The 18,974-nt window shown below is 42.4% G+C and overlaps 1 protein-coding gene across 4 annotated transcripts in view; it reads left to right on the top strand.

The window, feature by feature from the left end:
• The window catches only part of ZNF521 (zinc finger protein 521), a 1,002,654-nt gene that overhangs the window by 488,957 nt on the left and 494,723 nt on the right, over positions 1-18,974 (top strand). For 2 of the 4 annotated variants that reach the window (XM_069620932.1, XM_069620934.1), the window contains exon 4: positions 17,802-17,883. In XM_069620932.1, the coding sequence (XP_069477033.1) occupies positions 17,802-17,883 (82 nt within the window). Of the gene's footprint in view, positions 1-17,798; positions 17,884-18,974 lie in introns of all 4 variants that reach the window. The other 2 variants (XM_069620931.1, XM_069620933.1) reach the window with 1 other exon arrangement.

Raw genomic sequence — 18,974 nt, 5'->3', positions numbered from 1 at the left:
GACACTCTGCCTCACTCAGTCTTTTTTCTATCACACTCACATACTCCTTTCCCTGCCTCTCACTACTCTGTTCCTCCAACTCCACCCCTCTAATCTTTTTTTTCTCCTCTGTCCCTCTGTTTCATTCCTTCTATGCCTCCCCTTCACCCTTTGAAGTTACTATCCTTTCTCCAATCTTACCACTCTTTCCTTCAGACTACTACTCCCTCCTCTACACTATTACTCCCTCCTACACACTGTCTCCCTCTCCACACTGCTATTCCCTACCCCACACTACCTACTCCTCCACACTACAACTCTACTCCTCTTTCCACTCGCACATACTTTGGTCACTCCCTACACTTCCTCACCTGACCACACTCATTACTCTAGCATTCCCACTCACACCGCAGTACCACTTGCACTTACTGACCAATACCTCATCCGATTTAGAAATTGCCTCCACCAACCATCTTCCTGCTGGTCCTTTGGGCTGCTGCCACTATGACTAGATGAGATTTAAAGAGAATTAAAGCTATTTACCAATAGAGGGGCATGAGTTGAGTGGCCATTGTGACATTGCATGCTTAAGGCAGAAATGGAATCAACACGTTCGTGCAACAGCTCACATAAAAGCACTTGTAATGTGGAAATGCCAATTTCTATTACCATTTTATTTGCAATGTAGTACATGACTTTTAATTTCCCCTCTCTATTCAATGTATTGCACAACTTCAATTTCCAAAGTATTGGGTGACTTTTATTTTTCCCAAATGCATTTTCCTCTGTGTCCCATGCACTGCGTGGGTGGGGGATTGTGGTCCCAAGCCATGATCCGTCAACAAAGAACCAGTTATATCTGTTGCTCACCTGCAGCTCGCAACCCTTTAAACTCTTTCCCACCCTCTAATCTCCTGCTTTGCGTCTCCAGCTCCCCAGAAAAGCGAGCAAAACGGCAGATTTTCTTTTTCTCTGGCCAACATATGCTTGCTGTATATTTCTGTCAAGTGCCCTGTGTGTGTATGTTGTCCTATATTCGCTGTGCTTGGTCCCCACATTGCCTGATCACCAACTTTTGTACTGGATTCTTGCACACTGAACAGTAAGCCTGCCAACTCCCATTGTCGAAAAACCTCTTTCTGCCACCTAGGGCTGAATCTTTACTCTGCTCTCCTGAGGCCCACTGACAGGTGGTGGGGTGGCTATGGCATGCCCACCCCGTAATTATCCTGAGTCACCAAGCTAGACCCCGCTCTGCGAACCTCCTCCATTCCCTATTCCAACAAATAACCTCCCTTTTTTGCCCAACTGCCATCCACTGTATCCTACAATTCACTCCCACAACTCTGGGATCAACTCCCCTGACCTGGGAATCAGACATGTTCTAGCAACAGCCAAACAAACTGAGGGGACTTGTCCTGAAAGTGGCTCTGGCAACACTTGCCCAAACTAACACTTTCCTGGATGAGAGGCTATCCCTGAAGTGGGTGGGGACATCAGCCTTATATAAGGCTGTGGAGAGAGGGCTGGGGTCTCCTTTTTTACTTGGCTGCTGGCAGTGTGGTGTGCTGAGGTGGGCTGGGGGCAGAGGCTGCAGAAGCCCTTCTGGCCTTATCCTTCTCCCCTGGTTCTCTTCCTCCCCAACCCGGGTCCACATTTTCACCAGTGGGTCTCCTGGTCTCTATCTCCTCCCCTGCTTCTCTCTCCTGGCTTTGCAGCCTCTGCCCCCACACCCTGCCTACCTACCTATCTGCACCTCCCTGTCCCTCACTGCTTCTCTACCCCTGGTGTCAGTGTGTCTGTCCCCAAGTGTGTTTGTCCCCAAGCGTGTCTCTCTTTTTCCCCCCTCGCCATCTCTACCAGCCAGCCCCCCTTCTACAACCCTTGCCTGTCTCCCTTGGTGTCCCTTCGCCACCTTTGCATCCAAGGGTACTCCCCAGGCCCCAGGTTCAATGTCACTGGGTGTGCCTAGCAAGTGCAGTGTGTCTAAGTTATCTTGCTGGCAATGAGTTTACTCCTCTTCCTGTAATAAATATGTTCATGGTTTCTACAAAGGCTTTGGTGCCTTCATTGTGTTCCCACTTTTCCATGTAACCTGCCTGTTACCAGAGGGGGAACCCAGTTTGTCTGCATACACAATGCACCCCCACCGGGTCTGTTGATCCCTGGTCCAAAACTGTGGTCCTGACACGGGTCTCCCACATGGCCTCCCCCATTTTGGCTTGCTTCCCACTTACACAGTAATGTTGGTAGAGAAAATAGGACCCATATCAACTGACACAACCTTCGACCACTTGCCATAAACACTGCTGATCTTTGTATTTCTCTCCAGTCATAGTAACTGATTGTTGGGTTTGTAAGGCAGTTTAATTGATCTTCGCTTTGAATATTGTTCTCCCGGAGCCTGCCACCCGTGATCTAAAATCCCCATTATGACAAATTGGTGTTTGTAACACCTGCTTTCCCCTCCTGGGTGGTGTTATAAACATTGATAAATAGCAGTGTAAGCACTACCCTTTTTCTCCATGTAGATCAGCTGTGACTCTACATTGGCGGCCGGTTTTTTGCCAAGTCACAGTTTCTGTTAGAGGGCTTCTGCATGCATCTCCCATGTTGGTAAGTCTCTGTTTGCGGTCTCTGACACTTTTCTATTTCCATGGTCGTCTAAGGTTTTGTTTCCATGCTCGGCCGAGCAACTGTTGGTGGTTTGCAGCAGATCCCTACCCTTTCAGTGGTCAGGTGAGCTTTGTTTTTCTGCGTGGATTTCTTTTCCACTGAGTGGTGCTCCGGGCAGAAGGCTTTGCTCTTGTATGGCTTTGATGAGTTGCAGTTGCTTCTCGACTGTTCGTGGTTTCTCCGGTCAGCCACTGAGTTTCTGGTAGAAGCAAACCATCTCTTGCCAGCATCTTGCTTATGAAATACAGTGAGACAACATTGTACTGCAGAGAAACATACTGGCACAAGGGGGGGGGGCAGGCAGGGCTGGCCTACAGTGAACCCTGGGGGTTTCCCGGTGGGCCTCTGCACCCTGGGACTCGTTTGTGTGGCTACCTATTTTATTCTCAAATTGTCTCCTAGGGAAAGGGTTGGGCTTTCTCAAAATGTGTAATGGGGCCACTTTGAAAATGAATTCCGGGGCTTCTTTTGGTTCCCAGTCCCCTTCTAGGGCCAGGACTTGGTGCCCTCTCAGCTTCAACGTTCCTCCTCAGGGGAAGGACTGGCTCTTCCTGTTAAGGCTCCAACACAGGGCTGAAAGGGGTTAGTCACTGAATAGGGTGTGCTTTAAGGAAAGCAATTGGACAAGTGATTTAAAATAGAATGCCATAGCATTTTCGGCACAAAATGTACATTGTTCTCGAAGAGTAATCAAGTAAACCAAAAACCTGTGTTTTGACAGCTATTTTAAAACTGGGAACTGGTGTACAACATTCCAGTTAATGGAGGATTATTTAACTGTTAACCTGTGGACGCCATAGTTGGATAAAGAGACCTGACTACAGCCACACCATTTTAGAGGGATGAGAGGACATTTTGTTTGTCCATTTCCAGAAAATTATTCCTATTGAAATTACTATTTAAATCTTTGATAACATTACCCTGAAAAGAACGTACTCAGTATTAAACAAGTTATAAATGCGAAGTAGGATTGGGAGATTAGTTTCTACCCATTCAGAGAATTATATTTTCCTATTTGTGGTTTCTTCTTTTTGTTTGTTTTTTTAACCAATATTTTGTGCTGTTAAAACATGAAAGCATAGCTCCCTAAACCCACGCCAGTAGATACCTAGTGCATCTTTTGTGATGCACGTTAAGCTCCCATGTCATTCTAAATGATTTACATTAAGGAAAATTTACCAGTGCATGAGAAAATGAACGTGCACGGCTGGAGGGGGGTGAAACATGTGAAATAGTTCTAACACATCTAGCATTCTGTGGCAGTTGTGGAAACCTAGATAGGCCCAAGTATAGGGTGTGTGTGTGTGATATTAGAGCACACTAGTTGAAATGTAATGAATCACAATGTAAACATTAGCGCTGGTCCCCGTTGCAAGAAATACTGAAACTTTGCATAGAAATACTGAAACTTTGCATATCTAGAGTGCGGCTATGTTGAAAGTAGTAGCATTGCATGGCAAGGAGTTCCGAATCACATTCCCATTCCAAGTCCCAGCAGGGAAATCGAACACTGAGGCCTCTAGCCCTGACATATAAAATACAATTGTATCATGTTGTAGGCCTGCAAAACCAGAAAGGAATGCGAATGGCCAATGACTGGCAGGGGTGCACCCATTCCAGAGGACAAACAATGGGAGCCGAGGCAGAGGCTTTGAGCTGCCAAATGTCTGGTCTAGATTGAGGGCACTAGCGCCCCCAGAATAATGGCCATCCCATTTGAACTTCCAGATGCCCACAAACAGAACACCGAAATCCATCAGAATTTGGCCGATTAGTGTGGTCCTCGAGAGGCCCAGGAGAAGCAGCAGGGAGGGCCAGCTGATAAGGGGGTAGCCAGGAATGAAACATCACGTGATTTGTATTACTGGGAGCAGGTGATGACAACAAATTGTTACGGTGGGGGTGCCTGCATGTCTGGGATTAATAGAAGCACTCCTTTATTCTAGAGGGCCAATTTGACCTTGAAGCTATCCAATGAGCTCATTCTAATGACCAGGTGCACACCATGGGACTAGCCCCATGGAGAGGGCAAAATTCTTAGAGGCCTGCCAATCATGTAACAGGAACCCAAGGTGACTGAGCAGAGGACCACGTGTTAGACGGCAGGGGTAGATTAGATTTGGCCAATCGGCCAAGGAACTATAGGGGACTGGTAGAATGTATAAAGGTGGTAGCCAATGAAGGTGGGGCTGAACACTGTATACTGTGTGCATCATGAGAGATGATGATTTGCTTTATAACGACATGCATCCTTTGAACTAACGCAGTGAGCTGTGTGGCAGTTGGGTTTGACGGCACCCTCTGTAACCTTTTTCTTTTTGTATACAAAATAAATAGTTTTTTCTTGCAGAGAGCTGCACCAGGCTTTTTTGCTTAGAGGATTGTTTTTCCTTGTGTCTGGAGGTCTGGCTTACACATCCCACCATAGTGTATGTATAGACATGCTGTAAGAAGATTCAATTCAACACTACAGCTAAGTCAATGCCTAGTCTGGGATACTGAATGGAAACCCTTATTGATATATCTTTATATCCAGTTCATGAGTTCTGGATGACTACCCCTATATAACACCCCTCTCTTAGAATCCCCCTGACCCCACTGAGCCAAGAAGTAGTTCTGTTTTGCAAGTTTAATAGGTTTATTTGAGAAATATAACGGTATATCTATCACACTCTTATAATAAATTAATATTTAATATCACACTTAAGAATATGAGCAGTAATAAACAATGAATAATGTTCTACTAGTAAACTGATTTGGTTACGCAGGAGTAGTATAGAGGATGAGGTAGCACACTTGTGAATAGGAACAGAAGAATAAAGGGGTAGAGAATGCTTTATACGGTTCAGGGAAATGCAAGGTGGAATAAATGCAGTACAGGAATAACTTGATATGACTTCAACAAAACAAGCAATCACTTTTCTTTGACAATTCACCCCCCTCTTTATGCAATGTAAGGATATGAAGAGGAGAGCACACAGTTCTTAGAAATGCAATCAAATATAATTCAGTTCAATTCCCTCCCACCCCCCAGCAACTTAGAGAAATCGGGTATGAGTTTTAAAACACCGGCCCAAGTGCTTTGAATGTGGTGGCAAGGAAGTGAAAAATATGCCGAAAATGGTTTTAATTCCCTTTAGGAAGTTCAGGGTGAGTGAGAGATACTTGGGATGAGTTCAGGCTCACTTTAGCAATAATTCAGAGATGGTGATTAAGAGGCCAACAAATTTTTAGCAAGGAAAGAAATGACTGCTGATGGTTACACGTGGCTGGATTTTTAACCAAATCGCAAATCACAGTAAAATTCGCGAGTGCGTGAATCGTGATTGCGGAAAAAGTATAAGGAGAAGTTATAGGCTTTTTGGAAAGCTTAGATTCTAAGCTTTCAGAGGAAAGTTAAACCAAGTTCGTGGCCCAAATGGTTCCAGAGATATGAACGATTTTGTAAAGGTCGTTTTTCGGATTTAAAGTAAACTCAAAATGACAGGTGACAGCTTTGCAGCTGCAGAATTGACAAATGACTTGTGGTTTTAGGCCTCTGATTTAGGTTCTAAAGTATAAGTTCTAGGTTCTGGAGTCTGTAGATGGAGTCAGTCTGGAACTGGCATCTTCTGGATGTTGTGTGGTCCGGCAAAACGCTCCGCAGCAACTGGATTTGAATGTCCTCTCTAGCTTCCAGTGGCTCTTTTTATGTCTTTTGAAAGTGGGTGTGTGCGCAGCATCACTAAGCCAGCCCCTCTCTCAACTGATCATTGGTCAAGCTTTTCTCTTCCTTGATAGGGGAAAGGAAATGTGAGTCATGGTGATGCTGTTTTATGGCCTGCAGAAAGGACACTTCCCTGTCAAATTGCACATAAATCTATATTTGACCCAAATACATATTCCACAGATACACAGTTGTTTGTCATTGCATACACACATCATGAATTACCGATGGGAGGCACTGTTCAGACCCTGGTGTTTCTAGGAGCTTGGGTAAAGAAATGGTAACTTTTTGTGCTTTTTAGTAGCTTTCCCCATATCGGATTTTTCTCCAAATTTATACAATTGTGTGCAAGGCATGTGGGCATTTAGATAAGGAAGTGTCAGATTTTTAACCTGCATACATTTAGAGTAACAACCTCTTTTCCACTCGTAAACCCCCAGATCCTACCACCAGGTCCTAAAACCTCTTAAAATGTGGGCAGAAAAATCACAGGAATTATGTTATCATTTAGATAATTTTGACAAGTCTGCACCATGAGTTATACATCTTTCTTAAAATCATATTCTGGCCAACAGGGATGTGTCTTCCCAGGTCACATGGTTAAGAAACCAGTTTGCCCACTTTCTTTAAGCTCAGCCTGTCCTCAGAGGGGGCTGCCCCTCCCCGTTTCTGCCAAGAGGAAGCCACTTTACGACCTCCCCTATAAACCATCTGCCTGAGTCAAGGAAGGGCTTTGTTCAAAAGGAAGCCATTTACGACCACCCCAATAAACCATCTGCCTGGGCCCTTTGAATTACCAGGGGATTTCAAGAAACTAAACAATCAGAGAGTGTGACCTCCTTTTGGCAGGAGCAACAGAATGCAGCCAGGCCCGGGAATGCATTTGTTGGGCAAGCCCCCACTCCTGTCGGGCAGAATTGGAATCTCTTTAAGCCAGTTTTCAGCTACATGTCATTTTTTGTTCCCCGGTTTAAGTCAATACAATGTTTACATATGCAGCTAGAATGCTGATTCTAAGTTCAAAACTATGACATTTTAACAGTTACAAACTATGTGACACTCAAAAGTAGGTCACTCAGTTAATTTAAAAATTTCGATTTTGGTGGTTTTAATCCAGTTTCAGTTAGGCTGCTGACATGCATAGCTCAGCCAGTTTTGTTATGAACATTGTTTTGGGCTCTTCATCTTCCCAGATTTTGTATGCACACATACTTAATTCTGCCAGATGTCCGCTGGTGTTCAGTGAGATTTTTGGATGTGTTGCAATGTTTGAAAATAGGCATTTTGAGCTGGCATTCAGAGAAACCAAAGGTAATTTTAAAGCGTTTTTGAGATAACAGGCGCTGCTGTTTGACACTTGGCACCCATTCCACTCATGGCACCCTGGCCCATCATGCTCGCACTGGTAGGTGGCAAGTTTGGCAGCCATTTTGGTGTACGCACAAACTGCGTGGTTCTCCTGGATTCTGGCGCACATGTGGGCTTTTTGGCCATCTTGGATTTTCTAAGCCCACAGCACCAAATGTTGCAGCATGATAGCTCAAACGTGGGTCAGGACACCCAACAATGCATACACTAGAAACCAATAGCACAATTCATACAAGAGAATACCATACAAATGAGAAAGCAGTTAAATGTGATGTAGATGTTCTATAATGCTAGTACTTGTCAATTGCGAGAGAGAACATCCAAGTAAATGTATATTTGAAAATGTTCCGTCAACATTTCTCAATGTTATAGAAATGTCTATGTAGTTGGCAGTTGTTAATGTAAGCTTTATTATGATATGTTATTTATAACGCGCTTAATACCCAGAGGACCTGGGGGATCGAACCTGTGTTGCTCAGTGTCGTCTTGCTTCCAAGGCGAGCACGTTGCCCCTGAGCTATCCTCCTGAGATGTAGTATGGTATATAAGCTCAAAATCTGTGATAACTGTCTACATTATGCTATATAAATTTAACTATAAGAATGGATATTTGCGTGCATTGACAAGTAGCAAGAAAAAACAAGCTGCCAATGTTTGTTCTCTTTTGCAGTCAAGTGGACTGTAATAGTATAATATTGTGGATGACTTCCCCAGCATATTTTTAATGGACCACCTCTGGTTTTGAATTGCTATTTTAATAAAAACTATATTGGACAAATACAGTTGTTTTCTTGTCCCAGGATGTTTGGTTGAGATTCTCCTAATAGAGGTGTTGGATCAGTGGTTGCCGGCTCTGTGAAATCAATATTTAAAGTGAAGATGTATTTTGCAATGACCAGTCACTGACAGCAGTGTTTATGGCAAGTGATCAAAGGTTGAATAGTGAGAACGACTCCCATTTTTCCTTCCCTATTTGCTTGTCTTACTTTGAGGTTGTTTGGTATGGATCCATGTGCTACTACCTTGAACTCTTCCATTAGACAGGTTTCATTGAAAAATAGGATGTCTGTTCCACCTTTGCTGAGGACATTGCATATCTCTGTGCTTTACCATTGATCTGGTGTTAACTAGGTTGTAATGAATCTTTTTGTTTTTCGATTGGTTCGTTTCTGGCAGACACACACATGCCCTGCACAATTGTAGATTCTAGGGAAATGTATTTTGAATATACTTGGACAAAGTTTTTTATGGGTCCAGTTCTGCTTCTCGGAGTTCTTTAATCGAATTTTGCTGAAATCCAGTGACCGGCTCAACCTTTGAGATGTCTCATGGTCCCTCTCTTCATGTTGTTGTCCACTGGCAGCAATTGGCAAGGTACATGGTATCCATTTCATCTGATTCTCCACACCCCCATCTGGTCGGGAATAGAAGATGTCCTGTACTTCGGTATGCAGTGTTAATAATGAAAAATAAATAACAACAAACTTTTTCATTGACACCTGAATAACAACAAAAATTCAGTGTTTTTAGTAAAAGTATATATAGGGGTGGGGTAGAGGATTAAAAGGGGTGGAGGTGGTTAGGGGGTAAAAAAGCTGTAGAAACAGGGTGTTTGGGGGGGACCCTCCAAATCAAGAGGGAAAATAATTAAACTTTTTTCGATATTAAAGTGTCACTGAAAAAGTATGTCGTTATTTTTGTTGTGATAAACACATGGATCCCTGTACTTGTATTCCTCCTTAAGTATCAGCCAATTTGGGTTTGTTTCAGGCAGTGAGAAAATGTAGCCTGCACCAATTTTGTTTTGTTCGTTTTTATAAGCTAGGGTTCACACCCCCATTTGAAAATCTGTTTTGTATTGGGTGCTCTGTGATTGGACAGCCCCTTACTTAGATTCATTGATTGAACTTGATGTGTCTTTAGACGATATTTGGCTGAAATCTAATCCCTTCTCCAAGGAGTAGATCTCAGGTTTGTGTTGACACATTCATTTTTCATATAGCTCTAGATGTAAATATCTTGGCATGAAATAAATTACATATTTGAATCTGTCAAGATATTCTGAATTAAGAAATATATGTTCTGCCACTTCATGAATGAAGTTATTAAAATACGCATGTCATAAATAAATCAAACATTTGGATATATGCTTATGTGTAGGATTTCTGTTCTTCTGCTGAATCCAGATCTACTTTTAATTTTCTAATCGGTCACATGGTTCATATGTTTTAACTAATCATTTATTTCCAATTGTCACATTGAATGCACTATTTTAAAGTTATGTTTACTATGCATTTTAGCTGAATTGCGCAGATCTGTTTGACTTGACCCTTTATCAACAGGAGCCATATGTTTTGAGTCATTCTATTGAAGAAAGATACATTTTAATAGGCAACTGGAAAGAATAGATGCATATTCTTAGGGGGGCTACCATATTTGAATGCTAATAGATTAACACATTCTCAAGGTTTATATCTACTAAATGCATTTAATCGTCCAGCAAAATATTTGAACTCACAGCACTGGTGGTCCTTCATGTTCACAAGTGTGTCAGAAACCCAATTAAGGAATTCATTTAGCCTATTTCTTTCTTTTTTTTTTTTAAGACAACGCATTGTCTAAATTTTGATTTGTATTTATATAGCGCTACACGCAAAAATGCTTTACAAAAATAAAATGGTACGAATTTTGGAGAATAAAATGAAAAACTCAAATTAACAGGTAAGCAATGAGTTTTAAGGTCTGACCGGAAAGAAGAAAGCTATCGAAGAGGGGAAGGAAGGTGTGTTCCAGTGCTTGGAGGCCAAGAGAGGGGAGGAGAGAGAGCGGAAATGGGAATTGGCGCAAGAGGGACGAGGAACAGTAAGAAAAGAGATTGAGGGCAGCAGGAACAGGATGGGATTTAGAAAGGAATAAGAGAGGAAAGATAAGGAGTGGACACATCATGCAGGCATTTAAAGACCAGACAGAAAAAGAAATAGTAACCGTTGGGCTATTGAATCTTCTAAGGATTGATCAAAGTGATGGAAATTGGGTTTGGGACACAGTTGTTTTCAAGAAAGTTGACGTTTGAACGAAAGCAGTGATTTTGAGTTCAAACTTAGTTGACAATGAACTTATTGGTGCATGAGCTTCTGTCACGTTTACGGTCACAAATTAATGTGAAGAACCCCAATACATATGGTGCATTTGATGTGTTTTGATATTTTTAGTTGCATGTAATCTCTTTCCATTTTATAGTGGTATCAAATTTGCAAGAGACTTTCCAGTTTGTATCTTTATTGGCACATTCTTTGTTTCCATTAATTTGAGTGCTTCTTACATTGTACCTTTTTTTTAACTTGCATGTTTTACAAAGTCGAACAGGCTACATGTAATGGAAAATAAGTTTTTTAAGAGATTTGCAAATCTTCCTCAAAGCTGTTGGAATATGGCTCTATGCATAGAACTTGATTATCCGTTCCATATTGTGTTGGGTTTGCTTATGGGCTTCACCATGTTTGGAGAAGTACAGAGGGGCAGCGATGGACCTCTTAGCACAAGATGGTGGTTCAGGCACATCAAAACCGCATTCATACCACTGGATCTCCTGGACCTTTGGGTGCACCCGACACGATTAACAGAGCCACTAAACCTGCAGTACAAGAAGCAAATTGTGTCCTTCTGAAGACAAGAATTGACAATTTTTTACTCCACTAACCAAGCAGCGATTTGCCACAGCTGTAAACAACTGATTTATGAAAGTTATCTCAATCTAATTCCAGCATCGTATGCACGTTCTGAATACCTGAGACATTGGTTGGCCATCTTGCCCCCTGGTGTGCTAAAACACACATGGCACTTGCAAACATCGAAAATGTGCCCCGGATGTATGGGAAGTAGGGAAACTGTCATTTTTTTATTTCTATGTCTGTCCTACAGCCACTTCAGGGCTCTTTATTTGGATATTGTTTTAAAACATCATGACATCAGGTATTTGACTGATGCTTTAATACTATCCTAAACAACTAGTGGCAAACTAACTGTCCTTGCACTTGCAAGGTTTATACATAGAGCTTGGCGGCTAAGGAGCAAGCAAGGAACCACATTATTACACACTGCACAGGTAGAATAAGCTAGCCTGTTTTATTGTTCTAGCCCCCTTTACTACGCAATTTCTACTCCGAAGAACATACATTACCTAGAGCCTGTATGGTTGTGTAATTCGCCATTTATCAGAGTTGTGTCCCCCCCAAAACTGGAAAATAAATGGAATAACTGATTTTATTCATTATATGATTTTAAGCTCTTAATGTATCTGTTAGATGCCTTTATGCAATAGCAGTAATTATGGCTCCAAAATGCAATTTTTGTTGATTGAGAATGATTGCTTACAGTGGTGATTCTAAACCAGGCATTGGCACTTCTGTAAATCTTGCTGTAGAACGTTGTGGATTTGTTATAAAATGTGAATAATATGTATTATAATGTTTATATGCTTTAACTTTGCACTTTTATGGTTTATGGTCGAAATAAACTGATGACTTAAATTTTTCTTTGATAGTGAAACAAATGCCAATATTATTGTATATAATTCTTAATGTCACAACAATCTAACACATCAGTCATCCCATGATTACGATGCTGGTCATGCTACCCCACACCACCACCTCCAACACATCCTGCTCCTCTTATAGAGGTGAAGGTGTTTGTCTAAAAGGATCACCTTTCTGGCCACCAAAATTATTTCCCAGTTTTTGTAACTGACCCCTTCCCAACTCCTCCCTCTCACCATCAACCTACTGTATTGGGCACAGAGCCTTTTCAAGTCCCTTTTCTCTGATCTTGACCCTACTTTGACTCCACACCCAGCAAAGCCACTGTGCTCCTCATGGGAAACTTCACCATTGCCATTATCTCGCACAATCTCCAAGTGGAACTTGACTTTATCCTATCTTAACACTTACCTCATGACACAATCATCCACCTCCTTCCAAGGGCAACTCTCTTGGCTTCGTCCTCCCCTCCCACTCCTCATATTCCACTTCCAATCTCTACATCAACTCTTCCCATTTGATAACTCTATCCTCCAGTTCATTATCACCATTCTCCCACCTCCCTCTTGCTCTCATCTCCCCGCTAAATCCAAACACAAATTCGAAAATGACTACTTGAGACGCTAGATAGCACAAGTTTGGTCCTCCCTTGTTTCAATTTCTCCTCCTCGGGCATCTTCTATTGATTAGGCCTTCTCTGTCTTCAACCAAGCTCTTGCATCCTCTTTTGATAACCACTCTCCCTCTCATTACTTCTCCTTTCACCCTTCACGCCCAACCCTGTGCTTTCCCATTTCTGTTCTTGCTCACACGAGCACCCTGCCTCCTGCACTTCAGCTTTCGACTCAGCTACATTTTCCTTCCTTAACAATGTAATCACTTCCCCAATACTTCTATCAAAAATTGTCAAAATCCATTAGACCCACACCACACTCCCCTCTTCCTCCCCTACCTTCCTTATTCCCCTCCTCATTTACCCCTTCCCACATCCCCCTCAGATCTGAAACCAATTTGGTCTGCTAGCGTCTCTTCTGCACTCACTGGCCCATTTGCCCCACAAACAGGCAAGGAACCGGCACCTACCTCTCATCACTCTTTCTTTCCTGGCCTCCTCAAAGGTTGGCACTGCCCTACCAAACTTCAGGAAGCCCTCGGGCAAACCCAAAACTCCTCTGAACCATAGACCGGTCTTTCTCCTACTCTTTACACTGGTTCCTGAAAGAAATATCTTCAACAAAATCTTCACTTTACCTAGACAAGTAATGACCTCCGCATCCCTTTGCAGTCTTGTTTTTGCAACCATCGCTACCAAATTGGCGGTCACCCATGTCTTCAACTTTGACCAATGATCACTACAATAAACTATATTAAATACTAATCCTTTTTTTAACTCTTTATTTCTTATTTTCAACAAGGTACAACAAAAACAGTATCTACATTTTAGGTCATTGAGTCACAAACTACATAATAGCTTAAGACAATTATTATAATAGAATTGCAAATCGGAACTCTATATTCTACAATATTTAACTAGGACTAACCTAAAACAAAACTATATGCACTAAACAAATGTGAACAGACAAGTAAGACTACACAAAACAAAACAACCACATAACCAACACAACCCCCCCAATATTCACATTATCTGAAAATAAATCATTTCACCTCCTCCATAACCCAATCCAGCATCATTCCATACTAATCCTGCTAGACATCTCAGCCACCTTTTGACACAGTGGATTTCTCATTTTTTGTAATACCCTTGGTGAATTTTGAAGCTGGGACACCAATCCTTCTCCATTTCATGGAATATTGTCACATCTGACCCACAAACCTGCTCTGTTGGAGGCCCATTACACTTCACCCTGTACACCGCTTCCATCAGACAACGGATCGTACTTTGGGTTCATCTACTGCATCTTTGTGAATGACATATCTTCATCTCTAGTTACACTCTGCCGGCCTATTGATATGCATTTTGCCTGCCTCTGTGATTCATCACTGGCTGGCCCTTGGATGACTTAACTTAACCATAATTTTTGTCTTCCTGCATCGAAGGCCCACTCACTTTCCTTTATCCAATGCCCCCGCCTTCCCTCGCATCTCCTTCCACTGGACTTATTCTCCCTTTTCTTAAGGCACACAATGTATGGTAGGCTTTGACAGCAATCTCAACGTCCATAACTTCATCACTACCACTTCTACAGAGGTTAGGATTAAACACCTCCAAGTCCGAAAAACATGCCCTCGCCTTCTTACAAAACGGCAAATACCCTTATACAATCCCTAGCATGTGACCAGCCTTCTTCCCAACCTCTCCCACTACTCAATCCCTCTGCTACAAAGGCCTACTCCTCACCGCCCCACCCTCTATATATTCTCTTCCACTCCTCCCCACGTCCCTAGACACCACCTTCATGCTGCTGGCTTTCCATGAGAAATTATTCCCTTTTCAAATTCCTACTGCTAGTTTTCGGATTGATTCATAGCCTGTTACCGTCCTGCTTAGCCAACACGATCACCCGTTACTTTCCTCCACACACCCTCCTGTAAGTGACTTCAATCCAGCACTCCAACTAAGTCAATACCTAGTCTGGGAGGCCCAATGGAAGCCCTTATTTATATATTTTTATGTCAAAGTTCTTTAAATCTGAACCTGATTGGAAAGCTTAGCATCTTAGCTTCAAAATTACAGTTACATTTTGGTTCTAAGACGTGCGGTTCCAAAGTTACGGAGGTTTTTGTGAAGGTAGATTTTCAGAAATAGTCAAGATTTCAAAATGACAGATTGTGCTTTACAGATTTGGAATCAACATGAGGGACACAGGATTCTATGATGCAGTTCTGGATAGGTTGAAATGGATGGAAGAGATTGGTTATGGACAGTTCTAGACTAAATACTCACTCCTAGGCTTTGGACTGGAATGGGCCTCGTCAAAGATCTGGTCAAGGGTTTGGCTTCACTCTCGCCAGTGGACAGGTCTCGGGCACTCTGGGTTCTGCTCTCAGCACTGCACTATGGTCTGGGTGGCCTCTTGAACTGGATCTGATGGGTTCTGGATACAGTGCTGCTTTCTGGGTCTGGATCTTGGTTCTAGCACAGGGTTCTTAGCTAGAAGCAAAAGAGCTTAGCCACGCTGTTGAATGGTTTAGTTGGGCCCCGTGGAAGTTAGGGGTTAGAATCAGGTTGCAAAAGATTCTGAAGGCCTGCTGCAAATAGTTCAGTTTGGGTTAGGCATCTGCTTCAGGGTACTAGAGTTTGGTTCTAGAGTCTGTCTGGATTTGGTCTGGAGTCTGCAGTCTTCCTGCAGGGTGCTACGCCAAGAAATCAGTTGAGTAGTGGAAAAATGTGTGTCCTAGCAGTCCTTATTTATGTATTTCCAAAGTGGGTGGGGAGGCTGATTCTCTATGCCCAACCCTCTAAGGATTTGCTAGGTTAGAGGATTCCCTATCCCCTGATTGGAGACAGGATCAGTGTGTCCGAATGAGTCAGAGTGATGCTGTGTTTATGGTCCAAAAGAAATCCCTCCCTTTTGCTTTTACATAGAAAATCTATTTTCCCCCAAAAACATATTTCCCAGATACACAAGTTGTTGAGAATACATAATTACATGACAGATTGCTTAAGGTACAGTTATGTTCCAATCCCATGTTTCTACGAGCTTGGGTTCAGAAATAAAATTTTCGTGCTTTTGGAGGGTTTCTCAATATTCATTCTGCACCAAATTGGATACATGCATGCATATCCTCTCGGAGCATATTACTGTAATTTCATATGTTCATAGCAAAAACACTGCAGCTACAATATGAATACATTCCAGGGTTTAGTCTCAGAACATCGCACAGAGTCCGGCTTAGTCTTGAACTGTGAGTGAATTTTTCATTTTCACACTCTCAAAATTTTACATTTTTGTCAGTTTGGTACAATTTGTTATAAGCATTTTTATAAAACATACATTTACTTTCAATTCACATCTCACTCTGGTCTGCCTCCTAGAGCTGGGCTGACTCAGAGGGTCACATCTCTTGTTTCCTTCCAGCAGTTTGTTGTCAGTTACACCCGAATTTAGCATATTCCTATTCATCCCAAAGAATCCATTGTCTTGACTGAGAGCAACAGGCCAGGGTGCCTCTGCTAGTTCCTGTTCACACCAGCCTGTCAATCTCTTGGCCAAGGGCAGTGGAAGCTTCCTTTGTCCAGGGAAAAGGTGTGAAATTCGTTTGAAGCACAGTGTGGGAAACTCTTAATTCTTAAACTCGATGTCTAAAAATTGTCTTTTCTTATAATATAACCCACATTTCTAACACATACATTACACAATTTCTTCCTTCAAGCCTTTTCAGAATATACTTTTAAATTGTATCCACCTCTTAGGCTTCTGATAGCAAGTCTTTCTTGGGCATAGTTTGGGGTTCAATTGGCAACTTTACAAAAAAATGTTTTTAAAACACCAGCTTTCTGGTAGAGGTGAGCAACGGCATTACACCCATTTTGGACAGCTGTCCTTCCATCAAGGATCTTTAAAAGAGGATTTTGTTCTGAGAACATATGATTTTGGCTGACATTGTATTGATGTGGATTATTGCAGTAATGATGTGGGACACCCAACAAAGAGGTTGGATCTTTTAGGTGCTTTGTGAGCCATGATTTTAGCAATTTGTGAAAAGAAAACGGATTTTCAAACAGCTGTGTTTCTTTTTCAATCAGCATTGCTATTTCCAAGTAGTTTCAGGCTACTTTGTGGGTAGCCCAATGGTGGTTTTTGGCAGTGATCTCCTGTGCTCACTAAAATAGGCAAAAGTGGATGGTGGCCTATTTTTCGGGTTTTCACTGCGCAATTTCTGGTGGTTTCTAGCGAGCAGCATGCTTTCCGGCGGCCATTATGACGTTTCTGCTGCCAGCAATGCACAGTGATGTGGCAGGGCTTGGATGAGTGGGTTGATACATCCCACACTCCACTCCTCTTTCAAAATCTGTTCCACATTCACCCTGCACTTCATCTCACTCCTCCTCTCACTTTGCCCAATGCCAATGGAACTCCCTCTCTGTGTTTAAAAACTACCATTCAATCCTCTTTGAAAGCTGCACTCAAACTACGTCTCCTCAACCTGGAAGGTTACAAGACTTTCCCTCCCCATCTACCTGTAGTTGTCGCCTCTGTAAATATCCTATCCCCTTGTACTGCTATATATCGTGTCTTGCCTCGTTCTGGTTTATGTACGAACTACTCCCCTTCATGCACTGTTCTCATGCTCGCCACTCATGGGGCCTTTTCCATGACCTCCCTATTTTGGGTCGCTCATTTTGTAAGTATTTCTGGTTAAAACACCTTGTTACCTCAATAAGTACAAATATGGTGGCCGAGTGGGGAAATACGTAAGAAACATTGAACTAGGAAGACTGTGATAGGGCAGCTCAGATGCCAGTTTCCATATTATAAATCGTTTCCTGCAAAGAGGATTTAAACGGCATGTTTGAAAATTATATTGCACTGTTTCCTGAATTATAACCCTGTCTATCATCTTGCATTTAGAAGAAGACCTACCAGTGCATCAAGTGCCAGATGGTGTTCTACAACGAATGGGATATTCAGGTCCATGTTGCAAATCACATGATTGGTAAGTCAACCATTTTCCATGCATGTTTTGATGAGCAGTCCACCCCCCCTGTCCCCACTATGGCCGAAAAGTGTTCAGTAATGCACTGCTCACCTGTCAGTCTCTGACCAGGTGCAATTGAGAGCTCCCATACCTTATTAGACCCGATTAAGCAAGTCCACGCTGTATTCGCTGCCAGGGCCGGTTTAAACTTCTGCAGAGAATTGAGCCGCCTGCCAATTGAAACAGAGGCAATTAACAAATTAAACGTCCAATCATTTTTGCATTATTGAAAGCAAACTAGCAGGAATAGCTAATGATTGGGATGCTAGCGATTTAAGTGGACTTGTAGACATGCTTTCATTTGAGGAGTTATGGTAATAGCACTGCTGTGTGCTGCTTCAGCCCGTTGATACCCGAATCAAACCTGGCAAGGTCTTGTCATTAGGAGGCCATAAATAATGCAAGCAAAAGCTATTAAACCAGTCTCGTTTCACTTGTCTTTTCTTGAAGAATTAAGTGTTAGGATTTCAGTTTTATTTTACACGGAGTGCGTTATTTTGCGCAGGATAGGTCTATTGTCACTCAAGACGTCCGGGGAATGTGCCCTTCGTTGGGAATTTGGTTCAGATTCTCCATTCATTGCTGTGTGATTTAATGAAGTTTTTACAACAGGCATTTGGAGCCGTTCGCTATTGTGCTTCTCTTCCCCAGGCTATAACTGTAAATATATTATCTGCTATTTCAGATGCACTGAAACTTCTGCCTACTTTTGTTATACGCCCTTTCGGTGCAAGATGGCTAAACTCTTTACTTGCAATGCTTTGCCCCACAGAGGTTTTGACGTGGTAGGAACACCACAAGTAGGGCGATCGCCTGTTCTTTTTCTATTACTTGGGCACCCCTTTCGTACCCCGCCCTTACACCCCAAAACACCCCCAGCCAGAACATATATATTGAAAAAAGTTTAGTTGCAGGGACTTTAAGGTGAGAACTTAAAGCAAGAAAACCCCTGAAATTCAGCTAAAGCCACCTAACTTTGCCCCCTGTTGCGCAGCCTATGATGACATCACTGTTGTTACATTACAACAGTAACTGGCATTAAGCATGGC

Source organism: Ambystoma mexicanum, chromosome 5q (genome assembly GCF_040938575.1).
Source record: "Ambystoma mexicanum isolate Mex_15411 chromosome 5q, UKY_AmexF1_1, whole genome shotgun sequence".
In the NCBI taxonomy this organism is placed as follows: Eukaryota; Metazoa; Chordata; class Amphibia; order Caudata; family Ambystomatidae; genus Ambystoma; species Ambystoma mexicanum.
Note: the sequence above shows the minus strand (reverse complement) of the source record. Positions and strands in the feature narration are given on the sequence as shown.